Source organism: Borostomias antarcticus (genome assembly GCF_949987555.1).
Source record: "Borostomias antarcticus genome assembly, chromosome: 25".
NCBI classification, from domain to species: domain Eukaryota; kingdom Metazoa; phylum Chordata; class Actinopteri; order Stomiiformes; family Stomiidae; genus Borostomias; species Borostomias antarcticus.
The window spans coordinates 11650447-11670214 of NC_140258.1; the positions used below are offsets into that span (position 1 = coordinate 11650447).

The 19768-nt window shown below is 47.8% G+C and overlaps 1 protein-coding gene across 1 annotated transcript in view; it reads left to right on the plus strand.

The window, feature by feature from the left end:
- Positions 1-7875: 7875 nt before the first annotated feature.
- The window catches only part of kcnk12 (potassium channel, subfamily K, member 12), a gene marked incomplete at both ends in the record, with an annotated part of 17074 nt that continues 5181 nt past the window's right edge, over positions 7876-19768 (plus strand). Inside the window, one exon of the mRNA XM_084458626.1 lies at positions 7876-8215. Coding sequence (XP_084314752.1) covers positions 7876-8215 — 340 coding nt within the window. The remainder of the gene's footprint in view (positions 8216-19768) is intronic.

The following is a 19768-nucleotide window of genomic DNA, read 5'->3' on the forward strand; positions in this document are numbered from 1 at the left end:
TATTTCACTACAACGCAATGTTCCTTACAACAGCTGGTTTGTTCTCTGAATACCATTTGGTTTGTCTGAGAAGTGGAGTGGATAACATCAGTATTTGAGAGGAATTGTGCAAATTATGATACAGGCATGAAATTTGGCTTGTTTGTCCTCCAGCGGTTTCTGATGAAATCTGCCTGATTTGAAAATCCAAGATGATGGCATTTTCAAGATGGCCGCCAAATTGGTCTCCCAAAGTAGTTGTTTTTTCATAGAAATGTGTGTAGTTGGTCGATTTGAATGATCTTGGTGTTGATTCCTGTTGTCAACCCTGTTGGATTGGATTTTGCTGGTTTTATGTAGCGCCCAAACTATTTATCAGTCGGCTTCGACCGCTAATTGGCCTATCACAGGTATATCGGTATCGGTTTAACTGTGTGTTACCTTTTTTATTCATGTTGCCGCACACTCCAGACAGACAAAGAAGGGGTGCAGCCCTTTATACCCCAGTGGCACAAGAGCTGCTGGACACCACCTTAGTTCTGGGGCGAATTCCGTTAGTGGGGATGCAGTCGTGGTCGTCGTGGCTGCAGTCGTGGTCGTCGGCAAGCGTGGCTGAGCAGTCCTGAATGAGCGGGACTGGGTAGCTGCCCGTTTGCATGCTCGTTTTTGTCTATGTAGCTTTCCAAGAGACTGTCGGGGTCAGCAGTTTAGTGCAAATGGGACCGCATGTCACATTTGTATTCATGCTGCCGTACACAGACACAGACACACAGAAGGGACGCAACCCCAGCGGCGCGACACTGATCTCCTTAGTTCCCACTCCCACTGTTTCGGGATGAATTCTGTTTGTGTGTCAACAAGTATAGATAACAGAGTTCGCTAATCAGTGTATATACTGTCCGATTTGCACCAATATGAAAACATTCTTTTGGGGGTTAGGGTTAGAGCTCTGACCACATGTCCAGTGGATCGACTACGAGGAGGAGGAGGAGGTAGAAGAAGTCCAAGCTCAAACTCCACCACGACAGTCTCCGCCCAGTCCCCAGTCGACCAACCACTGTTACCAGTGTAAAAAGCCTGGTCACATAGCCTGTGAATGCCCAGCACCGGCGCATAAAACCAAAGCCACCCAGCCAGAGAGAAACGAAACGATGATGGAGTGGTTTAGTTTAGAGGACCAGCACTCCCGCCTCCGCCCCTCCTCCAAGACCGCTGCACATTGGTTGTCCTCTAAACTAAACCCCTCCATCACTGCCTAGGTCACACCGAGGGACTGTACCTGAACTGCCAGCTAGACGACTGACTCTGTTGGGCTCTAGTCGACACGGGTTCAACCGTTTCCCTGGTGAGAAAAATTAGAACAACACCGCTCCATCCTCAAAGCAACGGATTGGTGGAGCAGTTCATCTTGGTCACATCTTCATCCTCATCCGCCAACACCAGCGGGACTGGGACATCCACCTGCCCCTGGTCCTGTGGTTCTACCCGGGCCAAATTTCATGTTTGTATCATTATCTGCACAATTGTTCTGCTATCTGCTCCACTAGAGAGAAACGCTTTGTTTCAAACTGTGCTTCTCCGGATCCCCCTGTAGTGCTGAGTTGCTGAGTGACCTAGGAGAGCAGTATTGACAAGCCGCCATTTTACCTCCCCTACTAAATCTTAATAAACCCTTCTAGGATTTTGTCGACGATAAACTAAATCTAATTAGGTTCTTGATCCGCTTCCGTGGCTGGGCAAAAGAAACTCTTTTCTCCAAACCCAGGAATCGGATTACAGTTTTGTTCTGGCTTCAAAATGGTGACTGGCTCGCGTCCTGCTCTGCCGCCAGTGCCCGGGGTTAGGGAGGCTGCCAGACTCGATTTAGGCGCGCATGGGGAACGCAAGTTGACGTTCTTTCTTAAGTTATACTTGTTTTCAAGTTGTTGTTGTTGTTGTTTTCTCGGTTTAAATGTAGTTCTCATTGGCGGGCCTGCGGGGTGCGTGACTGTAGCCAATATCAGACAGAAAATGCTGTCCTTTTGCAGTTTGACATGGGTAAGTTATAGTTGCCAATAAAACATGTAGCCTATTATTTACACTAACAGGTAGAAAGCTGCAGCGTTCAAAGTCTTTGCTAGATTCAGCAATATACGCCTTCCGTCAGCACCATGGACAGCGAGCATGGTGGGCTTAACACTTCCTCAGTGGTGAAGGACCTAAACACCTTCATCTTCCACAGTCAGTATAGACATCATTATTATTCTGCTGGTGTTTGTGTGATATCCTCTGGAATATTGATGAGCATGTCTCTGTATTAAAATAGCGGAAATGGAAAAACACACTGCTTCACCTCCTCTTCAGAAAAAAAGAGTATATTGAATATATAAGTTAATTGTTAATAACATGAGAGTATTCTGTTTTGAGAATATACAGCCTACAAGTGTGTTTGTGTGTGTGTGTGTGTGTGTGTGTGTGTGTGTGTGTATGTGCGCGTGTGTGCATGCCATTACCCTGTACTGTGTCTCAGATGTGTTAACCCCTGACCTCCTGAACCCTGGTGTTAGATGTTGCTGCTACATTTCATCACCTCCTGCGACAGAGAGACAGGTGAGATTTCTGATGATCCTTCTTCATCCCTCTGGTGAACTCTTCCTTCCATCTCAACAGCATCACAATCAATACTTTATCCTGCCCTCACCCTGCCTCTCTATCTTCTTCTATCTCACACACACACACACACACACACACACACACACACACACGTATGAATGTGAATGAATGTTGGTGGTGGTCGGAGGGGCCGTAGGCGCTGATTGGCAGCCACGCTTCCGTCAGTCTGCCCCAGGGCAGCTGTAGCTATGTATCTTACCACCCCCGGTATGACTGTGTCTGAATGAATACTGGACTCTGTAAAGCGCTCTGGGTATCATGAAGGGCGCTATATAAATCCAACTTGATTGATTGACTTGACACACACACACACACACACACACACGTTGACTTTGCAAACCTCATTGCATTGACTTACATTTATTCCATATACCCTAACTCTGACCCTAGCCCTGTTAGGCCTTGGCTGGTAGTGAACCCAAACGCACGATTCAGCAAGAGGAAGTAGCACATTATGAATGCTCTCAGGCATTATTACAAGTCCAGCAACCAAGTCCAAAAATCCATAATCCAGTAATGTAGTAGAAATCCAGAAAAGTATAAAGTAATCTAATTTGTCACTCCAGGTAAGAATTTAGAAAGAATTAAGAAAAAGGCATTTGGCAGGCAAACACAGCTCTGTTGTCTGGAGAGAGAAAAGGGAAAAGAGAAACCAGACGAATGAAACAGATTTCACGAATGGACAAAAAGCACAACAGAGATACCGAACAGCAATCAAAGTTGTCTAAACTGGCTGTGAAGATCTGGCGACGACTGAAGGCTTGACCAAGTTATTCTAAGTTGTTGATTAGGTGGGTGATTGGAGACAGGTGAGCAGAGCTGTGCTGTAAACGCATTCACCAACTAACATGAATGCCTTCACCGGCGCCAGAGCGAGTGCAGCCTGTACGCCGAGGTGCTGGGGAGCTTGGGGGTTGGGTTCCGGGGATGCGGAGCGGGAACTCAGGTGAGTCTGAATGCCGTGGGAAAGAACGGGGTTGGTGAACAGGATTATGTGCTAAGCGGCTGGGGCACACAGGGGAGCTGGAGGAGGGAGGCGGGGGTGGGAGTGGAGGTGAGGACCGTGAAGACGTAACAAGGCAAGGCTAGTTTATTTGTAGAGCACATTTCAGCAACATTCAAAGTGCTTTGAAGCGTTAAAAGCATCAAGGCAAAGTGCAAGAACAACATTATAAAAGGTTATATGAAACAAAATGCAAAAAACACATTATAAAAGGACATTTAAAACAAAATGCAGGACAAATAAAATACAAGAATAAAAGTTACAGTGCAGTGTATGAATGAATAATTATTTGATTTAATAAAAAGCAGGCAAAAAGAAAAGTTGTCAGTCTTGATGTAAAAGAACTGAGAGTTGCAGCAGACCTGCAGTTTTCTGGAAGTTTGTTCCAGATATGTGGAGCATAAAAACTGAACGCTGCTTCTCCATGTTTAGTTTTAACTCTGGGGACAGAAAGCAGGCCTGTGCCAGACGACCTGAGAGGTCTGGATGGTTCATAACGTAGCAGCAGATCAGAAATATATTTTGGCCCTAAACCATTCAGTGCTTTATAAACCAACAGCAGTATTTTAAAGTCAATTCTTTGACAGACAGGAAGCCAGTGTAAAGACCTCACAACTGGAGTGATGTGATTCACTTTCTTAGTCTTAATGAGGACTCAAGCAACAAACCCAACCTCAAAGCCCAATTGGGAGATAAGACACCAATTGTGTCCTCAATTTGACATGGCGTCCCCAATCAACTGGTTTCATGTCCAATATTTGTCCCCAAATAAGGCCTAGGTGAGGAACACACACACACACACACACACACACACACTCTTAAACAGTCAGCTCTGCTTTCTCAACCCTGACCCTCCCCACAGCCATAGCTTCTGACGGGCCTCATATTGTAATTACTGACCTTCTCAGGACCTTGTGGAAGTGATAGTCTACATGGCGAGATGATTGATTCCATTAGGTTTTCAATATACATTATACCAGCTCTCATCACACAAAAGACTATCCGTCTCTCTCCTCTCCTCTCCTCTCCTCTCCTCTCCTCTCCTCTCCTCTCCTCTCCTCTCCTCTCCTCTCCTCTCCTCTCCTCTCCTCTCCTCTCCTCTCCTCTCCTCTCCTCTCCTCTCCTCTCCTCTCCTCTCCTCCCCTCACCGCCCGTCTCCTCTCCTCTCCTCTCCTCTCCTCTCCTCTCCTCTCCTCTCCTCTCTCCTCCTCTCCTCTCCTCTCCTCTCCTCTCCTCTCCTCTCCTCTCCCCTCACCGCCCGTCTCCTCTCCTCTCTCCCAGAAGTCCCTGCAGCAGCTCAGTGATGGTGTGTCAGCGTCGGCAGCTTTATGACACAGTTGCCTCTCTACATGCAGCACTTAATGTAATGACTGCGGCTCTCATGATGGACCCTGTGTTTAACCTCTCATATCCATGCTAAACACGTAGTGCTCCTGCTGCTCCTCCTACCCCTCCTCCTCCCTCTGCTCCTCTTCTTGCTACACATACCTACACTTTCTCATTCCCCCTTCTCTTACTCCACCTCCTTCTCCACCTCCTCTTCCACCTTTACTCCCCCCCTCCCCTGTGTCTCATACCAACTCAGTAGATATTGATCTAGTATATGATCTGATCTGTTCCTGAAAGCCTGAAGCTGATTGGCTGTAAGAGGAGGAGGCTGATTGGACCTGCTAATGCCACACGCCTCTCAGGTCTGGACTTGTGATCATCTCTCACCAGGAGCAGAGCGCTGGTTATCTCTACCAATCAGAGCATTGGGCATCTCTGCCAATCAGAGCATTGGGTATCTCTACCAATCAGAGCATTGGGTATCTCTGCCAATCAGAGCATTGGGTATCTCTGCCAATCAGAGCATTGGGTATCTCTGCCAATCAGAGTGTTGGGTATCTCTGCCAATCAGAGCATTGGGTATCTCTGCCAATCAGAGTGTTGGTTATCTCTGCCAATCAGAACATTGGTTACCTCTGCCAGGAGTGTTGGTTATGTCTGCCAATCAGAGCGTCCGTTAGCTCTTCTCAAGGTTATCAGTTTCTTTGGCTTCCTGGAGAGGAAAGGCGTGTAGCCAATTACCTATACAGTATAGAAAGATGAGCTCCCTTTGAGAGAGAAGGCCGGAGATGGTTGATATTCTGCCTTTTTGTGTGACTAGGTCTTTTATCCTCTCACACACTCAACACACACACACACACACACACACACACACATTCTTAATGTCTGTCAATATTTCCATGGGCCGCTGCTCCACCAGGTTGCATTGATTTTTGAGAGAAAGTTCATTAAATGATCACTGGACCGAGAAAATCCGATAGATAATCTTGGACGTCTTTCCCGAGGCCAACAGGAAGAGTGATTTCTGTTGACATTTGTAAAGTGTGAATATGTGGAGTGATCCTGTTTGTGGAACGTTCCTAAGCAAGGCTGGTTCTAGGGGTAAAGATCTCCAGAACACCAGTAGCTCAGCTTCATAGCCTCCATTACATTACATTACATTAGAGTCATTTGACACTTTTATCCAACGCACTTACAATAATTGCATTTAACGGAAGTCAGTGTACTACTACTCACCAGAACTCACAAGTACATCTCCTTTCTAAACTAGTAAGACCTTTATTTATGAACATTTACAAATTCACTCTTTACAAATGTATTAGACATCAAAGGTCTGGTATCCAAGCGCGGCATAGCCTACCGCAGAATGTGTTAGAAGGAGATTTTTACACCAATAACATGACTGTATTCGTGACATTCACATGAGGTTAGCCTAAGAAAATAACCATCATTAACGTCCTCCTCTATAACGCCTAAACCGCCTGGAGCTGTAGTAGCCTGGCCTCCGTGGCGCGCTGCGAGGTCTGATGACCGGGTGGATCTCTGCATGCTTTATTTTTGCGCATTCGGGAACGGTGCGGCAGGAGCGGGGGCAGAGCTGTGCGGTGATCTGCCCTCCCCCGGTTCAAGCCAAGAGGGCGTATCACACGCTGTTCGATCGATCCGCAGTGTAACCTGCCTGTATCTCCACTATTCGACAGGTTGTGCGCTGATGCGCTGATGCGTAACTGGTCTCTGACAAACGCTCTGAAAAGAAAATGATAAGTCTTTGAACACAGCCTTGTCTAAAACTCACTGCGTGTCAGTTAATAACCACATTTGAGGGCTTTTAACTTTGTAGTGGCTTGTTTCATGCGCATTGTCCACGTTATAATGACCCGAGAACCGGAGTGGTCCCGGGATCCGGTGAACCGACCCGTGAGAAAAAAAGGGTAAAACAACAGTCCGCTCGTGGTCGGAGCGACGATCACACTGCATCAACAGAGACGTGACCGCTCAGCGTCCATCAATCAGCCGGACGCTTTATGACAGCTTCATAAGAGCGGACCGTTTGACTTCTGGTGCGGGAGGCTGGTTAGAGACGCCCAGCGGTGCGGAATATTAAGTCTTCCGGACAGCCGAGCGTAATATCCCGCAGTTATAGAGTGATGATGTGATGTGATGTGATGTGATGTGATGTGATGTGATGTACCAGTGCAACGCGCGCACAGTCATGGGATGGAGTCCCGACTCCAGAGCGCACTGAAACAATGATCAAATGGTTTACGTGTCTGCGGCACGTATGATTTCTGTGTGTGTGTGTGTGTGTGTGTGCGTGCGCGCGCGCGTGCATGCGTGCGTGTGTATGTGTGTGTGCGTGCGTGTGCGCGCGTGTGTGTGTGTGTGTGTGTGTGTGTGTGTGTGTGTGTGTGTGTGTGTGGTAGTACTGGGGACCAGCGATTTGGTGCAGCGACCCAGAAGAGGACACTCGCATGCGTTTTCAACCCGAGCCTATGCAGTGGGCATGGAGCGCGTGCCCACCGCGGAGTAAACTTTACACCTCAGATGCGTTCCTGTTGCTAGAAGTCAACAATCGGTTGTTTCTAAGCTTAGTGTATACGGATATTGCATTGATGTAGTTTGCTCTTAACGACCATCGACCTGGCATATCCACAAGTGGGGCTGTTTCTGCGTCCTCCTGCCTGGAGTAAAGGCTACTACTGCTGCTAAAAAAGGGAACAGGCTCCATCCATCGCCCTTATGTCAATACAGCGTTCTAGACGTCACGGGGAATACTCAAGTGTCTCTTTTACCGGGACTGTTCCCAGATCTCTGAGTCTGGAGTGGCTGAGTGAGTCTGGAGCGAGTGAGTGGATGCCCTCTCCGACGCGGAGCGGGTCGCTGTCCGTCGCTCTCGTGGTGCTGAAGTCTGGATGATGCCTGTCCAGCGGCTGCAAGGCTGCCGCTCCCTGCACATCAACGAAGACAACGGCCGCTTCTTGCTGCTCGCCGTCCTCATCATCCTGTATCTCCTCTGCGGCGCCGCGGTGTTCTCCGCCATCGAGAGACCGTCCGAGCTGCAGGCTCACGGGCGCTGGAACAGGACACTTTTCAACTTCAGCGAGACGTTCAACATCAGCCTCCAGGACCTGAACTCTTTCCTGCGGCAGTACGAGGCGGCTATCGCCGCGGGGATCCGTGCCGACGCGCTCAGGCCACGATGGGATTTTACGGGAGCTTTTTACTTTGTTGGAACTGTGGTGTCGACCATAGGTGAGTATCTAGAGCCTCGGTCGCTGTATCAGCTGCTTGTGTTTTGCTGCAGCCAGGGTTTTGTCAGAATTCACTGAACAAGTGATTCATTCAATATCAGGACCACAATCTGTTTTCAGGAGACAACAATAAGCCTGTCCTGCCAGACCTTACACTGTCGTGCGCACACACACACACACACACACACACACACACACAAACACACACACACACACACAGTATCTAGGCTACTGTACCGTCTGCATGTGGACTGCCCATCTGACCTGTCCCTCCGGAGCAGTCTATGTTTCCACTGGCCGGTAGCCAGCAGCTCCAGAGCAGGCCTGTATCTGGTCTCGCTTTCCCCCTGTTGTTGTAGAGGACTCTGGCACAGCGCCACCATCCGAGGTCCTGCCATTTGGCCTGTCTCTCCGGCCACCCACGGGCGCACGAGGACTCATTCTCAGTCTAAGCAGAGAGAATGTCACCGACGGCCTGTCTGCTCCCCCGCGCTCTAACATTTACTTGTGTGATAGGTCACTGAAGAGCAAGAGGCCCCTCCAGTGGCCCCGCAGGCTTGGCAAAGGGGTGTGTTGCATGGGTGATAGGCACTGGTCCCCCCAAGACATGCACACGCACACACACGCACACACACACACACACACACACAAACTCATTCAGCCAATCAGCGTAACAGAACATAGATCAAACTTTTGCCAAATCCAGTTGGAAGAATGGCGAAAATGTCTTTTCCGCTGAGAAACTCTGCTAGCGCATACTCGTGTTCTTATTTAATTGTTGTTATTGAGTGTATTTCTGCAATAACTTCACCAATGGCTGTTTATTCTTCGCTAACGTTAACGTTACCGCTTGCTGCTTCGGGAGCTGCAATTAGTGTACTACTAGCCTACTCCTGTATTTCGCATCATCATCTATGGGAACCAATCAGGGACTGGGGGCGGGACAGCAGTTAAAATGCAGTCTCGTGATTGGTGCCCCATTTTTTAGGAAAACTCAAATCGTTCTGGGCGGGTGAAAGTCTAGACTCAAAGCGATGAGTCTGGTTTACCAGGTTAACACCACTGCAGGGGGTTCTGACTCTCTTTCAGAGCCCAGGAGTTCTGACACCGTGGAGGGCTGTGACTGTTTCAGTTGTGAGAAAGGCAGAGAAGGACTGACCCCCCCCCCCACCCCCACCCCTCCTCATCATCTCCCACTCTCGGGGGCCATCGGGAGCACCGGGAATCTTCCCGGGAATCTTCCCGGTGGCCTGGCGCGCCAAATGGCCTGGCCTGCGGTGAATGGCCTGCCCCCCCCCCGTCAACTAATCATGCAGCACCCCGTCCCCCCCCCCCGTCCCCCCGTCAACAAAACGAAACTGAAGGTGTTCCATCACACCACGTCGGTTCGGCTCGTGGCCTGACTACGGGGCTACATCATTTCCCGGCATGAAATATTCACCCAGTCCAGCCCTGCCCACTCGCTTTTTAGTGAGATTCGGGATAATAGCAACAGCAGCCGCATTTCAACACCTCTCCAGGGAAATCATGATGGGGATAATTCTGATCAAGACATTATTATACTGTACTTTCTCAAAGCATACTTTATACTTATTTTTTTAACAGTATACATTTTGCTCTGATCTGACTAGTTTTTTGCTCCAACAAATTCCATGCCCACGGACCTCAGGACGGTCGTAGACCTGCTGACGCTCTTTCGCCCATAGGCAGGGGTCTCCTCGGTGAGAGAGAGAGTGAGGTCCTGTGTGTGAGCTAGATCTTCTTAGCAGTATCAGAGCATGTCTGCGGGTGCCAGTCTCAGTCAGGCTGATGTGTCCTACATTACTAGACCAGGAAGCATCTCTGCCAGCTCGTCTAGGAGGAGTCTGAAGGCTGCTTCTGTAACAGACATGCCAATAATAACCCACCAGTCATAGTCCTCAGGGACCCCCGCTGATTCATAGTTAAGCATGTCTAATCAGGACCTATTCCTCCCTCCATGATGGCCTAATAGGGTTGATGGTGTAGATGTGTGTGTCTGGTGCTGTAATGACGCCAGTCAGGAAGTAGCCACTGTGAGGGCCCGTGGGGTGGCGGTTACACTCTGAAATAAATCATAGGAGTTTATTGATGTTGTTAGCCCTGTGTGTGTGTGTGTGTGTGTGTGTGTGTGTGTGTGTGTGTGTGTGTGTGTGTGTGTGTGTGTGTGTGTGTGTGTGTGTGTGTGTGTGTGCGTGCGTGCGTGTGTGTGTGTGTGTGTGTGTGTGTGTGTGGTTCAGACAGGGCAGGATGTAGAGCAGCTCACTCCAGGATGTCTTGGGTCAGGCTGGGAGAGTTTGTTTGTTTGTTTGTTTGTTTACGTGTGTGTGTGTGTGTGTGTGTGTGTGTGTCAGGAGGACTGGTTATTTGTGGAGGTGACTAAGGTCTGATGCTCTATGTTGAGCCCCAGGCAGCAGCAGCTGTCTCTGCCATCGTTGCTTGTCTCTATCTCTCTTTCTTCCTCCATCCCTGCCTCTTCCTTGCCATCTCCTTGCCTCCCTCTTTCCCTGCCTCCCTCTCCCCCTTCCTCCTCCCCTCTCTCCCTGCCTCCCTCTCCCCCTTCCTCCTCCCCTCTCTCCCTGCCTCCCTCTCCCCCTTCCTCCTCCCCTCTCTCCCTGCCTCCCTCTCCCCCTTCCTCCTCCCCTATCTCCCTGCCTCCCTCTCCCCCTTCCTCCTTCCCTCTCTCCCTGCCTCCATCTCCCCCTTCCTCCTCCCCTCTCTCCCTGCCTCCCTCTCCCCCTTCCTCCTCCCCTCTCTCCCTGCCTCCCTCTCCCCCTTCCACCTCCCCTCTCTCCCTGCCTCCCTCTCCCCCTTCCTCCTCCCCTCTCTCCATGCCTCCCTCTCCCCCTTCCTCCTCCCCTCTCTCCCTGCCTCCCTCTCCCCCTTCCTCCTCCCCTCTCTCCATTCCTCCCTCTCCCCCTTCCTCCTCCCCTCTCTCCCTGCCTCCCTCTCCCCCTTCCTCCTCCCCTCTCTCCCTGCCTCCCTCTCCCCCTTCCTCCTCCCCTCTCTCCATGCCTACCTGTTTGCAGAATGCTTGGTTAAAGGTTATGGCGACACCAGCATACTCTCAGCTCTGTAGTTTGGTGATCACAGCGGTCCCTCAGTGGACCCAGCCAGACAGAGAATAATAGGGCTTGTGTGTGCACTGTCAAATATGATTAGTTGACTTTACTAAGAAGTTTGGAAACCCGTTGCATAAGGAAAATTAAGGAACTTATTTGAAATAAGTAGTGCTGGAGTGAAATTTCAAGTTAATGGAACAAAGGAAAATATGTTGTGGACACTCATTTTTGTGAGTTGAACTAACTTGAGTTTGTTAAAGGGGAACGCTGCAGTCATAGCAAGTTTAGCTCAAATGTCGCTTTGTTCTCAATGAAACCGATCCGTACACACCAACATTTAACCCATCCGTGCAGTAGTAAGCTAGCTCCTTTTTATAATATTCATTATTTTTCTCCTTCCCTTTATAATGGAGATCTATGGGCCTCTGCTAAAAACTATGATAAACATGCATTTTCAAGGCAGTCTACTTAGTATGAGATTTGAATGACAGGTGGGAGTCAATCATTACGCCCAGATACTTAAACTCAGAGACAGCCTGTAGTTTCTTTCCTGCCAACATTATGTCTGGATCTGGAGCGGTACATGACTTTTTGGAAAAGAACATGCTGACTGTTTTTGCTGTGTTAAGTTGGAGACATGATTGGTTGAGCCAAGCTGTAATATGGACCATAGCATCAGTGAGTTTAGCTGCAGCCAGTTCCTTGGTGCTGCCATGCGCGTAGATCACTGTGTCGTCAGCGTATAGCTGGATCTCAATGCCAGGGCACACAGAAGGAAGGTCGTTGACGTAGAGACTAAATAGAAGTGGTCCCAGTATAGAGCCTTGTGGGACGCCAGTATGACAGGGCAGCTGATTGGTGCTCTTTATCACACAATCCACAATAGTAAAGTAGATATCCAGATAGCCTTAGCTCTTTATCACACAACCCTCAATAGTGCAGTATATATCCGGTCCAGGACTTTGAGGGTTTGACACCCTTGTGTTTTACTGTTTAAAGACAGTACTGTTGTCGAACACAGCATTGACTATTACCGACACATCAATTAACATTAGGATAATGCCGGTCAAGTATCTTCTGAATGGCTTTGATAGAAGGGACATTTGGTTCAAATGGATTACATGTTGGTCAGCTCCCTCAGAAATGTTCTACTGTAGATGGACTTGATTTGAATTAAAAGAGCAACCAAATTGTGCTCCAGCTGACACCTCAACTCATGTCTGTGCTGTGTACTGCGTTTGTGTGGCCCGCTTGCTCTTTCCACCTGCAAGAATGGAGAATTAAAGAAGAAGCAGTTGACATAGCACATGGTTTTGAAAGGTGTGATAACTTATTGGATGTGGAGGAGTGATTTTATCATTTGCATTGGGAACACGTTCTCCATGAGGTATCACACCCCATGGACATTTATCACGCGTTTCACCTAAACACTTTCATTTATCATGAGTTTGACCTAAACACTTTAATTTTCCACGTGAGTGGAGATATAGAGTATTAGAGACCTGCTGGCTGCAGAATTGCAACATGACACAGGGCCCCTTCCCAGAAGTGTGTATGGCACCAAGATATTTTTCTTCAGGATCATTTCAAAGCTTGGTTGGCGATTCAGTTCAAGTGCATAAATCTACTGTATGTAGAGAAATAAGAGTCGTGCATCATTGTGTCAGCGCTTAAACGACTATGGGGTGAATTCACGAAGAACGGATTGCAGCCGCTAATAATACAGTACCGTTAACTGTGACTCAGTAACCGTGAGACTTGATGCCTCCATGCCTCCCAATGCTGCCTAAATAGGCAGCATTTTAGCCGTTTGAGACACAGTCCATAGCTGTGTTCGGAATCGCTCCCTATTCACTGCACTATATAGGGTGTCAGCCATTTTGTTTGTAGTGTCCGAATTCTCCACGGAATTTTCGTTCCCTATATAGTCCACTATTTATTACCCACAATTCACCTTGATTTCCAGGGAACAGTGAATGTACCCTACATTTTCTCCGTTCCCTAGGTAGTTCACTACATGGTGAACCCTATATAGGGAATAGGGAGTGAGGGAACGAGGGAGCGATTCCCAACACAGCTTGTGTGTTTTAGTACCTCCCACTATACAACAGGTGTGGATAATGAGTTCATTGATTATGTGCAATATAAAAAAGACTGGTAGGCTACAGCCGACATGCACTGATGAAGGCATTTTGCCGAAACACTTCAGCCAGCGATAATTTAAAAAAAGTGAACTGAACCATGCCGCTATCCCACCTTGTGGATGTGCTCCAGAATAAACTTTGCATTTACAATCTTTCAGCCGTCTGCTTTTCATCAGATCAGTACAGCAGACGCTGGAAATACTGTCAATGAAAAGTTTGTTCTGGAGCATATGAGAGTGCAGGTTCAATTCTCTTAACTAAACATTAAAAACCCTAGCAAAATATTGCTCAGTCTAAAAATATTTTCTCTGGCACAGTGGGCCCAACTTCAATCTAATGATTCAGCGCCCTGGACAGCTCTGCTCAAAGAAATGTATTTTGGGATGACAAATGACAAACAAATCCAATGACAAAAGAAGCCGTGATGCAGGAAGTGATGCCAGGTAAGCCTGTGATCTCTGAGTGACAGGCTCTATATCATCCCTGATTTCATCAAGTAGAGCAAAAAGTACTTGAGCTGGCAACCTGTATCTCCGGATGATTTTGGTCTCGCTTTAATCAAAAAGTGATATTCTCCTTCAAAATGTTCTCTACCCAGCATGCCTGGCGTTACGATGCCTTCGCCTGACTACAGTCACTGCTGCCAAAATCCCTGGAAAGGCTAGCCATGACACTCCTTTATCATAACTTCACTATAACTGCATGTGGCAATTAGCACCGATCTTTGTGAATTGGACTGATTTTGCAATGAGGCTAATTTGTATACAGTAGAAAGGGGCACATTTTCTGCCAAATGTATGCATATTACATAACTTAAATACCCACAAACGCACAGAGATACTATTTTCATGGCAACACATTTAGCACTCAATTTCACCCTTCGTGAATAGCAAGGTTTATTTTGGGGTTATTTACACAGCGTTTAGCGTTTAAAAAAATATCCACGCAATCCCTTTGTGAATGTATCCCTAGTTTAGGCTGTGTAGATGGCTCCCACATCAGAATCAAAGGACCCAAAGACCAGGAGAATGACTTTGTCAACAGGAAGGGATATTCTACCACACAATCAACGCTCAGATTGTGTGTGATGCTGACCTTGCTAATACAGTGATAATGACCAGGGGTAAAGCATCACAGCTTCATCCTCAAGCAGGCTAGCCTCTGGAGATACCTTGAGACAGGAAGATACCCCGGGAGATTGCTAAGAGACTCAGGGTATCGCTTGAGTCAAGGTCATGACCCCATACCTAAACCCAGAAGTGTGTCAGTGAGCAGTGCTACAATTCAGCACACACAAAGACCAGAAATGTGGTGGAGCCACAGAATCAATGGGCCTGTTTGTGTAAAGAGCCATTGCACATGTAGGCCTAGTAGTTTATGACTTGGCTCTGATAGCTTTACATCTGTGGCTCTTACCAAGGCTATGATATACAATAGACTAAGGCGACAGGCACCATGAGAGATTCCCAGCCTTGAAGAGACCTAGCCTATTCTCTGCACCAAGCTAATGCCTTCCTCTGTTCATACGCATCTTAATGGAGCTTGACAGAGCTGCAGCTGTAGCTGGTGCCTGCGTTGTCCTTCACAACCTGGCGATGATGTGGAAAGTACCGCTGGTGGAGGAAGGAAAGGCATATGGTGGGGGTGGCATAGACGTTCCCTTTGGCAATGAGGGGAGGAGAGGTAAGCACAAGGGTGGAGAAGGTTGTTGACGGGAGAGCGTTGAGACAATACAGCAGCCAGGCCGGAGTGAGAAGCATTGACCTCCACCATGAACTGCAAAGTGGAGTCCCGCTGGATGAGGACAGGGGCGGAGGCGAAACCTGCTCTTGAGTGTGCTGAAGGCTCCTCTTCGGGAGGTTTCACACACACACACACACACACACGCACACACACACACACACACACACGCACGCACACACACACACACACACACAGAATACAGAAACACAAGAAGAAACACGAGAATACAGAAACACAATTACCTCAGCGCTGCCCTGGGCCTCTGAAGGCAGCAGGTAGTTGTGGGCGGAGTCACCAGACACGGAACCTCCAGAGTTCCAGCAGCTCATTCCGGAACCCAGGACTCATAAAGGTCAGCTGACAGCCTGGGCCAGCTCCTTGGGCTCCTCTGGGCATTTTAGGGCAATTTTCTTGAGATTGAGATTAGCTGCCAAGCACAGCTGAGCCCCACTGAGCCAGAACCCTCTCAAGTGGTGTAAGTGAGATAGCAGGAGAAGGAGGAGGAAGAGGAGTGGGAGGAGGAAGTTTTTTCTCTTATCTGCGTTGGTGGATTTCAGGGTGGCAAATATCCATCTTTTTACTCGTTCTCTCATTCGCTCAATCCATCTCCCTCTGTCACCACCTCTGGTGTGTGTGTGTGTGTCTCCCTCTCTCCCCTGTGTTATCTTTGTCTCTCGCTCTGTATCTCCTCTCCACCCCATCTCCTCTCGCTCTGTATCTCCTCCTCACCCCATCTCCTCTCGCTCTGTATCTCCTCCTCACCCCATCTCCTCTCGCTCTGTATCTCCTCTCCACCCCATCTCCTCTCGCTCTGTATCTCCTCTCCACCCCATCTCCTCTCGCTCTGTATCTCCTCTCCACCCCATCTCCTCTCGCTCTGTATCTCCTCCTCACCCCATCTCCTCTCGCTCTGTATCTCCTCCTCACCCCATCTCCTCTCGCTCTGTATCTCCTCTCCACCCCATCTCCTCTCGCTCTGTATCTCCTCTCCACCCCATCTCCTCTCGCTCTGTATCTCCTCTCCACCCCATCATCCTCTCGCTCTGTATCTCCTCTCCACCCCATCTCCTCTCGCTCTGTATCTCCTCTCGCTCTGTATCTCCTCCTCACCCCATCTCCTCTCGCTCTGTATCTCCTCCTCACCCCAGCCCCCGAGGGGAGAATGTTATTGCACTATGTATCCTGATCTCTGATTGGACCCTACAGTAGGATATCAGTGTCATGGCCGTGCTCCTGGGAGAGCTCTGTCCCCGTCCTCACAGCGGGACTCCCTCTCCCCACTCCTCTCTTCCTCCTCCCTCTCTCCCTCTCCCCACTCCTCTCTTCCTCCTCCCTCTCCCCACTCCTCTCTTCATCCTCCATCTCTCCCTCCCTCCATGAGACGAGTCTACCAGGGGATGATATTTACCCCCCCCCCCCCCGTAGTCCCCTGCCTCCTCTCTCTCTCTCTCTCTCTTTCTCGCTCTCTCTCTCTTTCTCTCTCTCTCTCTCTCTCTCTCTGTGTCCTCCACTTCTCTCTCTCTCTCTCTCTTTCTCTCTTTCTCTCTCTCTCTCTCTCTTCCTCTATTTCTCTCTCTCTCTCTCTCTCTCTCTGTCCTCCACTTCTCTCTGATATCATCTAAATTAATTACTCTGATAACACTATGTTTGGTATGGCTACACCCACCGTGGCATTATCAATCATTACATTACACAGTGTTCTTACATTGTCTAATTTAATTGTTTTTCAATAAGGGGAAATGACTTGACAAATGTGCTCCGCCATCTAAAGATGAAAGTGTAATTAATACCTGAGGCCTGTAGAAGATTTTTAACTGATCTAGTCAAAAAAGGATTTGCCAAGATTCGCTCAAAGAGGTTGAGTCTGGTTTATTGAGAAAACATACGAGCGCAAGGACTTCCAGGACAACGCACATGAGTGGTTTATCCAAGAGAAGTGACCCAGTCTGGTCTTGCGCGGCCTTATATTCAAGCAATACACAGGTATGGCGCTTGCAGGATGTGATTGGCTAACCCATTGTACACGTCATATTAAATGGCAGGCGTCATCAACAGTGGTCGAGAATACAGACATTATTATATATTTTCATTCAGCCTATATTCATACTTTTTATTAAATTCCACGTGTGATAGTCATTGTCACTGTTATAATTGTGTTCACTAAACTTCATTGTTCAGCAAATGCCGTTAATAGATCCACTTAGTGGATCTGTACTGTAATATGTACAGTAACGGTTACAGTCATAGACATTATTAATGAAATGATCATACAATGACGTGGCATCGTCAAGCATTTTCAGGGTGACGCATCACAGAATTCACAGTGATGATTTGAGGTTATTTTTGTACGACTAAATATGCACATAACAAGCTGAAAATATGAATGTAAACTCTGTATGATATGTAATTGTAGGAGGGTCAGTTACTTTTCCATTGCAGTTTAAAATGTCTCCAACAAAGCAGAAATCAGTTTGGCCCCTCTCAAGGATTGGCGTTAATAGATCCCCCAACGCTAACTCCTTGGTATGACCACAGCAAGAGCTTCGTTTGGGTAACTTTATCCAACTGACCAAAAATCACGACACCTTACAGCCTTGTTGAATACACCTCACACCCGCTGGTAGCCCCACCCGCAACTCTCTTAAAGGCACAGTAACCTATAACTGTTAGTGCTTAACTTAAGAGCTAAGTTAAGAACTAGGCACTAGCATAACATAACCAGACATAACACTTGGATTGTAATTATCACGGTTTCAGTCGGTTTCATTGGAGTGGTTGGCGAGTGGAGGCTATTTGTGAGCTAACCTACTTACGCATTCCGTTGGTCAGCATTTGTTTGCCACCCTCACTCCCTCTGTTTGATGGTTGCTATATGTCCTTTCTTCTTTCTGAGGTGTTTGACCGCCTCATACTCCTCCATCAAAAGCTCTGGCTCAGTTGGCGAGCGCCGCACGCGTCGTCGTTGCCATGGTGAATTTGGGATCTGCATCATTGAATCAGTGATCGATCTCGGGGTCTATTTGAGGAAGACGTGTGTGTGCACTTAACTGGATTAGTTGTACCTGGTTTCACTTATGCCGGGCTCACACTGCAGGATTTTTGGGCCGATTTATCCCAGATTCAGCCCTCCCGACAATCGGAGGAGAAATCTGGTCTGGAACGTTGGTCGGTACTGATGTTCGGCCCAGATGATCTTGTAATGGATCCCAATCTTATACCTCCTGATCGGCTCACAGACCCATCGGGGCCACCTCGATAATATCAAACATGTTTGATATTTAAGATCATTACGTCACTACTAACAAGCGAGATGGCGAGACCAGTGGTTCGTTGCTCCCTTGGGCACGATAACATCCTGTTAGTATCTGTAGTAATAATAACATCCGTTATTTTCAAATCTTGTCGTGTGTAGGATTTTAAATGTCATGTAGTGTGAGCTCGGCATTAGGTGCAGCTGCTCATCCCGGCTTGACCTTTGTACAACCAATAAAGCCAGACGCTCTCACTGGGATACGTCGAGACCAGCTTTATCATTTATTCTGGATATCTTCATTCTACTTTTGTGCAATGGGCCCCAGGTCAATGTTTGTTTCTCTGTGTTTTCTCATCTTCTGCCTTTCTCTCTCTCTCTCTCCCCCTCTCTCTTTCTCTCTCTCTTTTCTATCCTACCACTTTCCCTGATTGTGGAGTTTGGAAAATAGTCTGGATGGATTATGATTGGACCCTCCTGGTTTTGTTATGAGTTATTGTTTGCTTTTAGTTTCTGTTATTTGTTGGTTTTGGTTGTAGTGGGCTTGGTTTTTGTTTTTTATTTCCTGTGGGGTGTTGAAGTGGTGGTTGCTTAGTCTTTTGTAAGGATGTTTCATTAAAGAGCATCAAAAGTCTCTCTCTCTCTCTCTCTCTGTCTCTATTTCTCTCTCTCTCTCTCTCTTTCTCTCTTTCTCTCTCTCTTTCTCTTTCTCTCTCTTTTCTTTTTCTCTCTCTCTCTCTCTCTCTCTCTCTTTCTCTCCATCCTCTTCTCTTGTTCTCTGTTGTTCCTGTAGACTAGAGAGACAGAGAGAGGGGGGTGGCGGGGTGGTCTAAAACAGATGATTGATGATGTGTTGAGAGAGAAACATGAGAAACATGACCCATTACTGTGGCTGGAAGATTATTGCACACCTCTGTTATGGTACCTCAGCTCTGGCGCAGGTGAGGCTATGGAGAGTAATGGCATCGTTTTTGCCGGGAGGAAAATGACAAAATGGCAAAAAGGTATTTGTTCCACAGAAGCTCCTGTGTACTGTATATGCTGCATTCTGACAATCTATCAAGGACAAAAATGTGCGCATGCACACACACACACACACACACACACACACACACACACACACATACAGACATACTCAACAAAGAGAAAGTCATAGTGGGCATGGATCAAAAGAGCTATATACTGTACATTACTGTATGTGTCCTCTCTACACATACTGTACCTCTTTCCACCTTCATCTCTCTCTCTCTCTCTCTCTCTCTCTCTCTTCTATCTTTCTCTCTGTTCCCATCTCCTCAGGGTGATCCTCTCCTGATTGGAAGAGAGAAAGCTAGAGA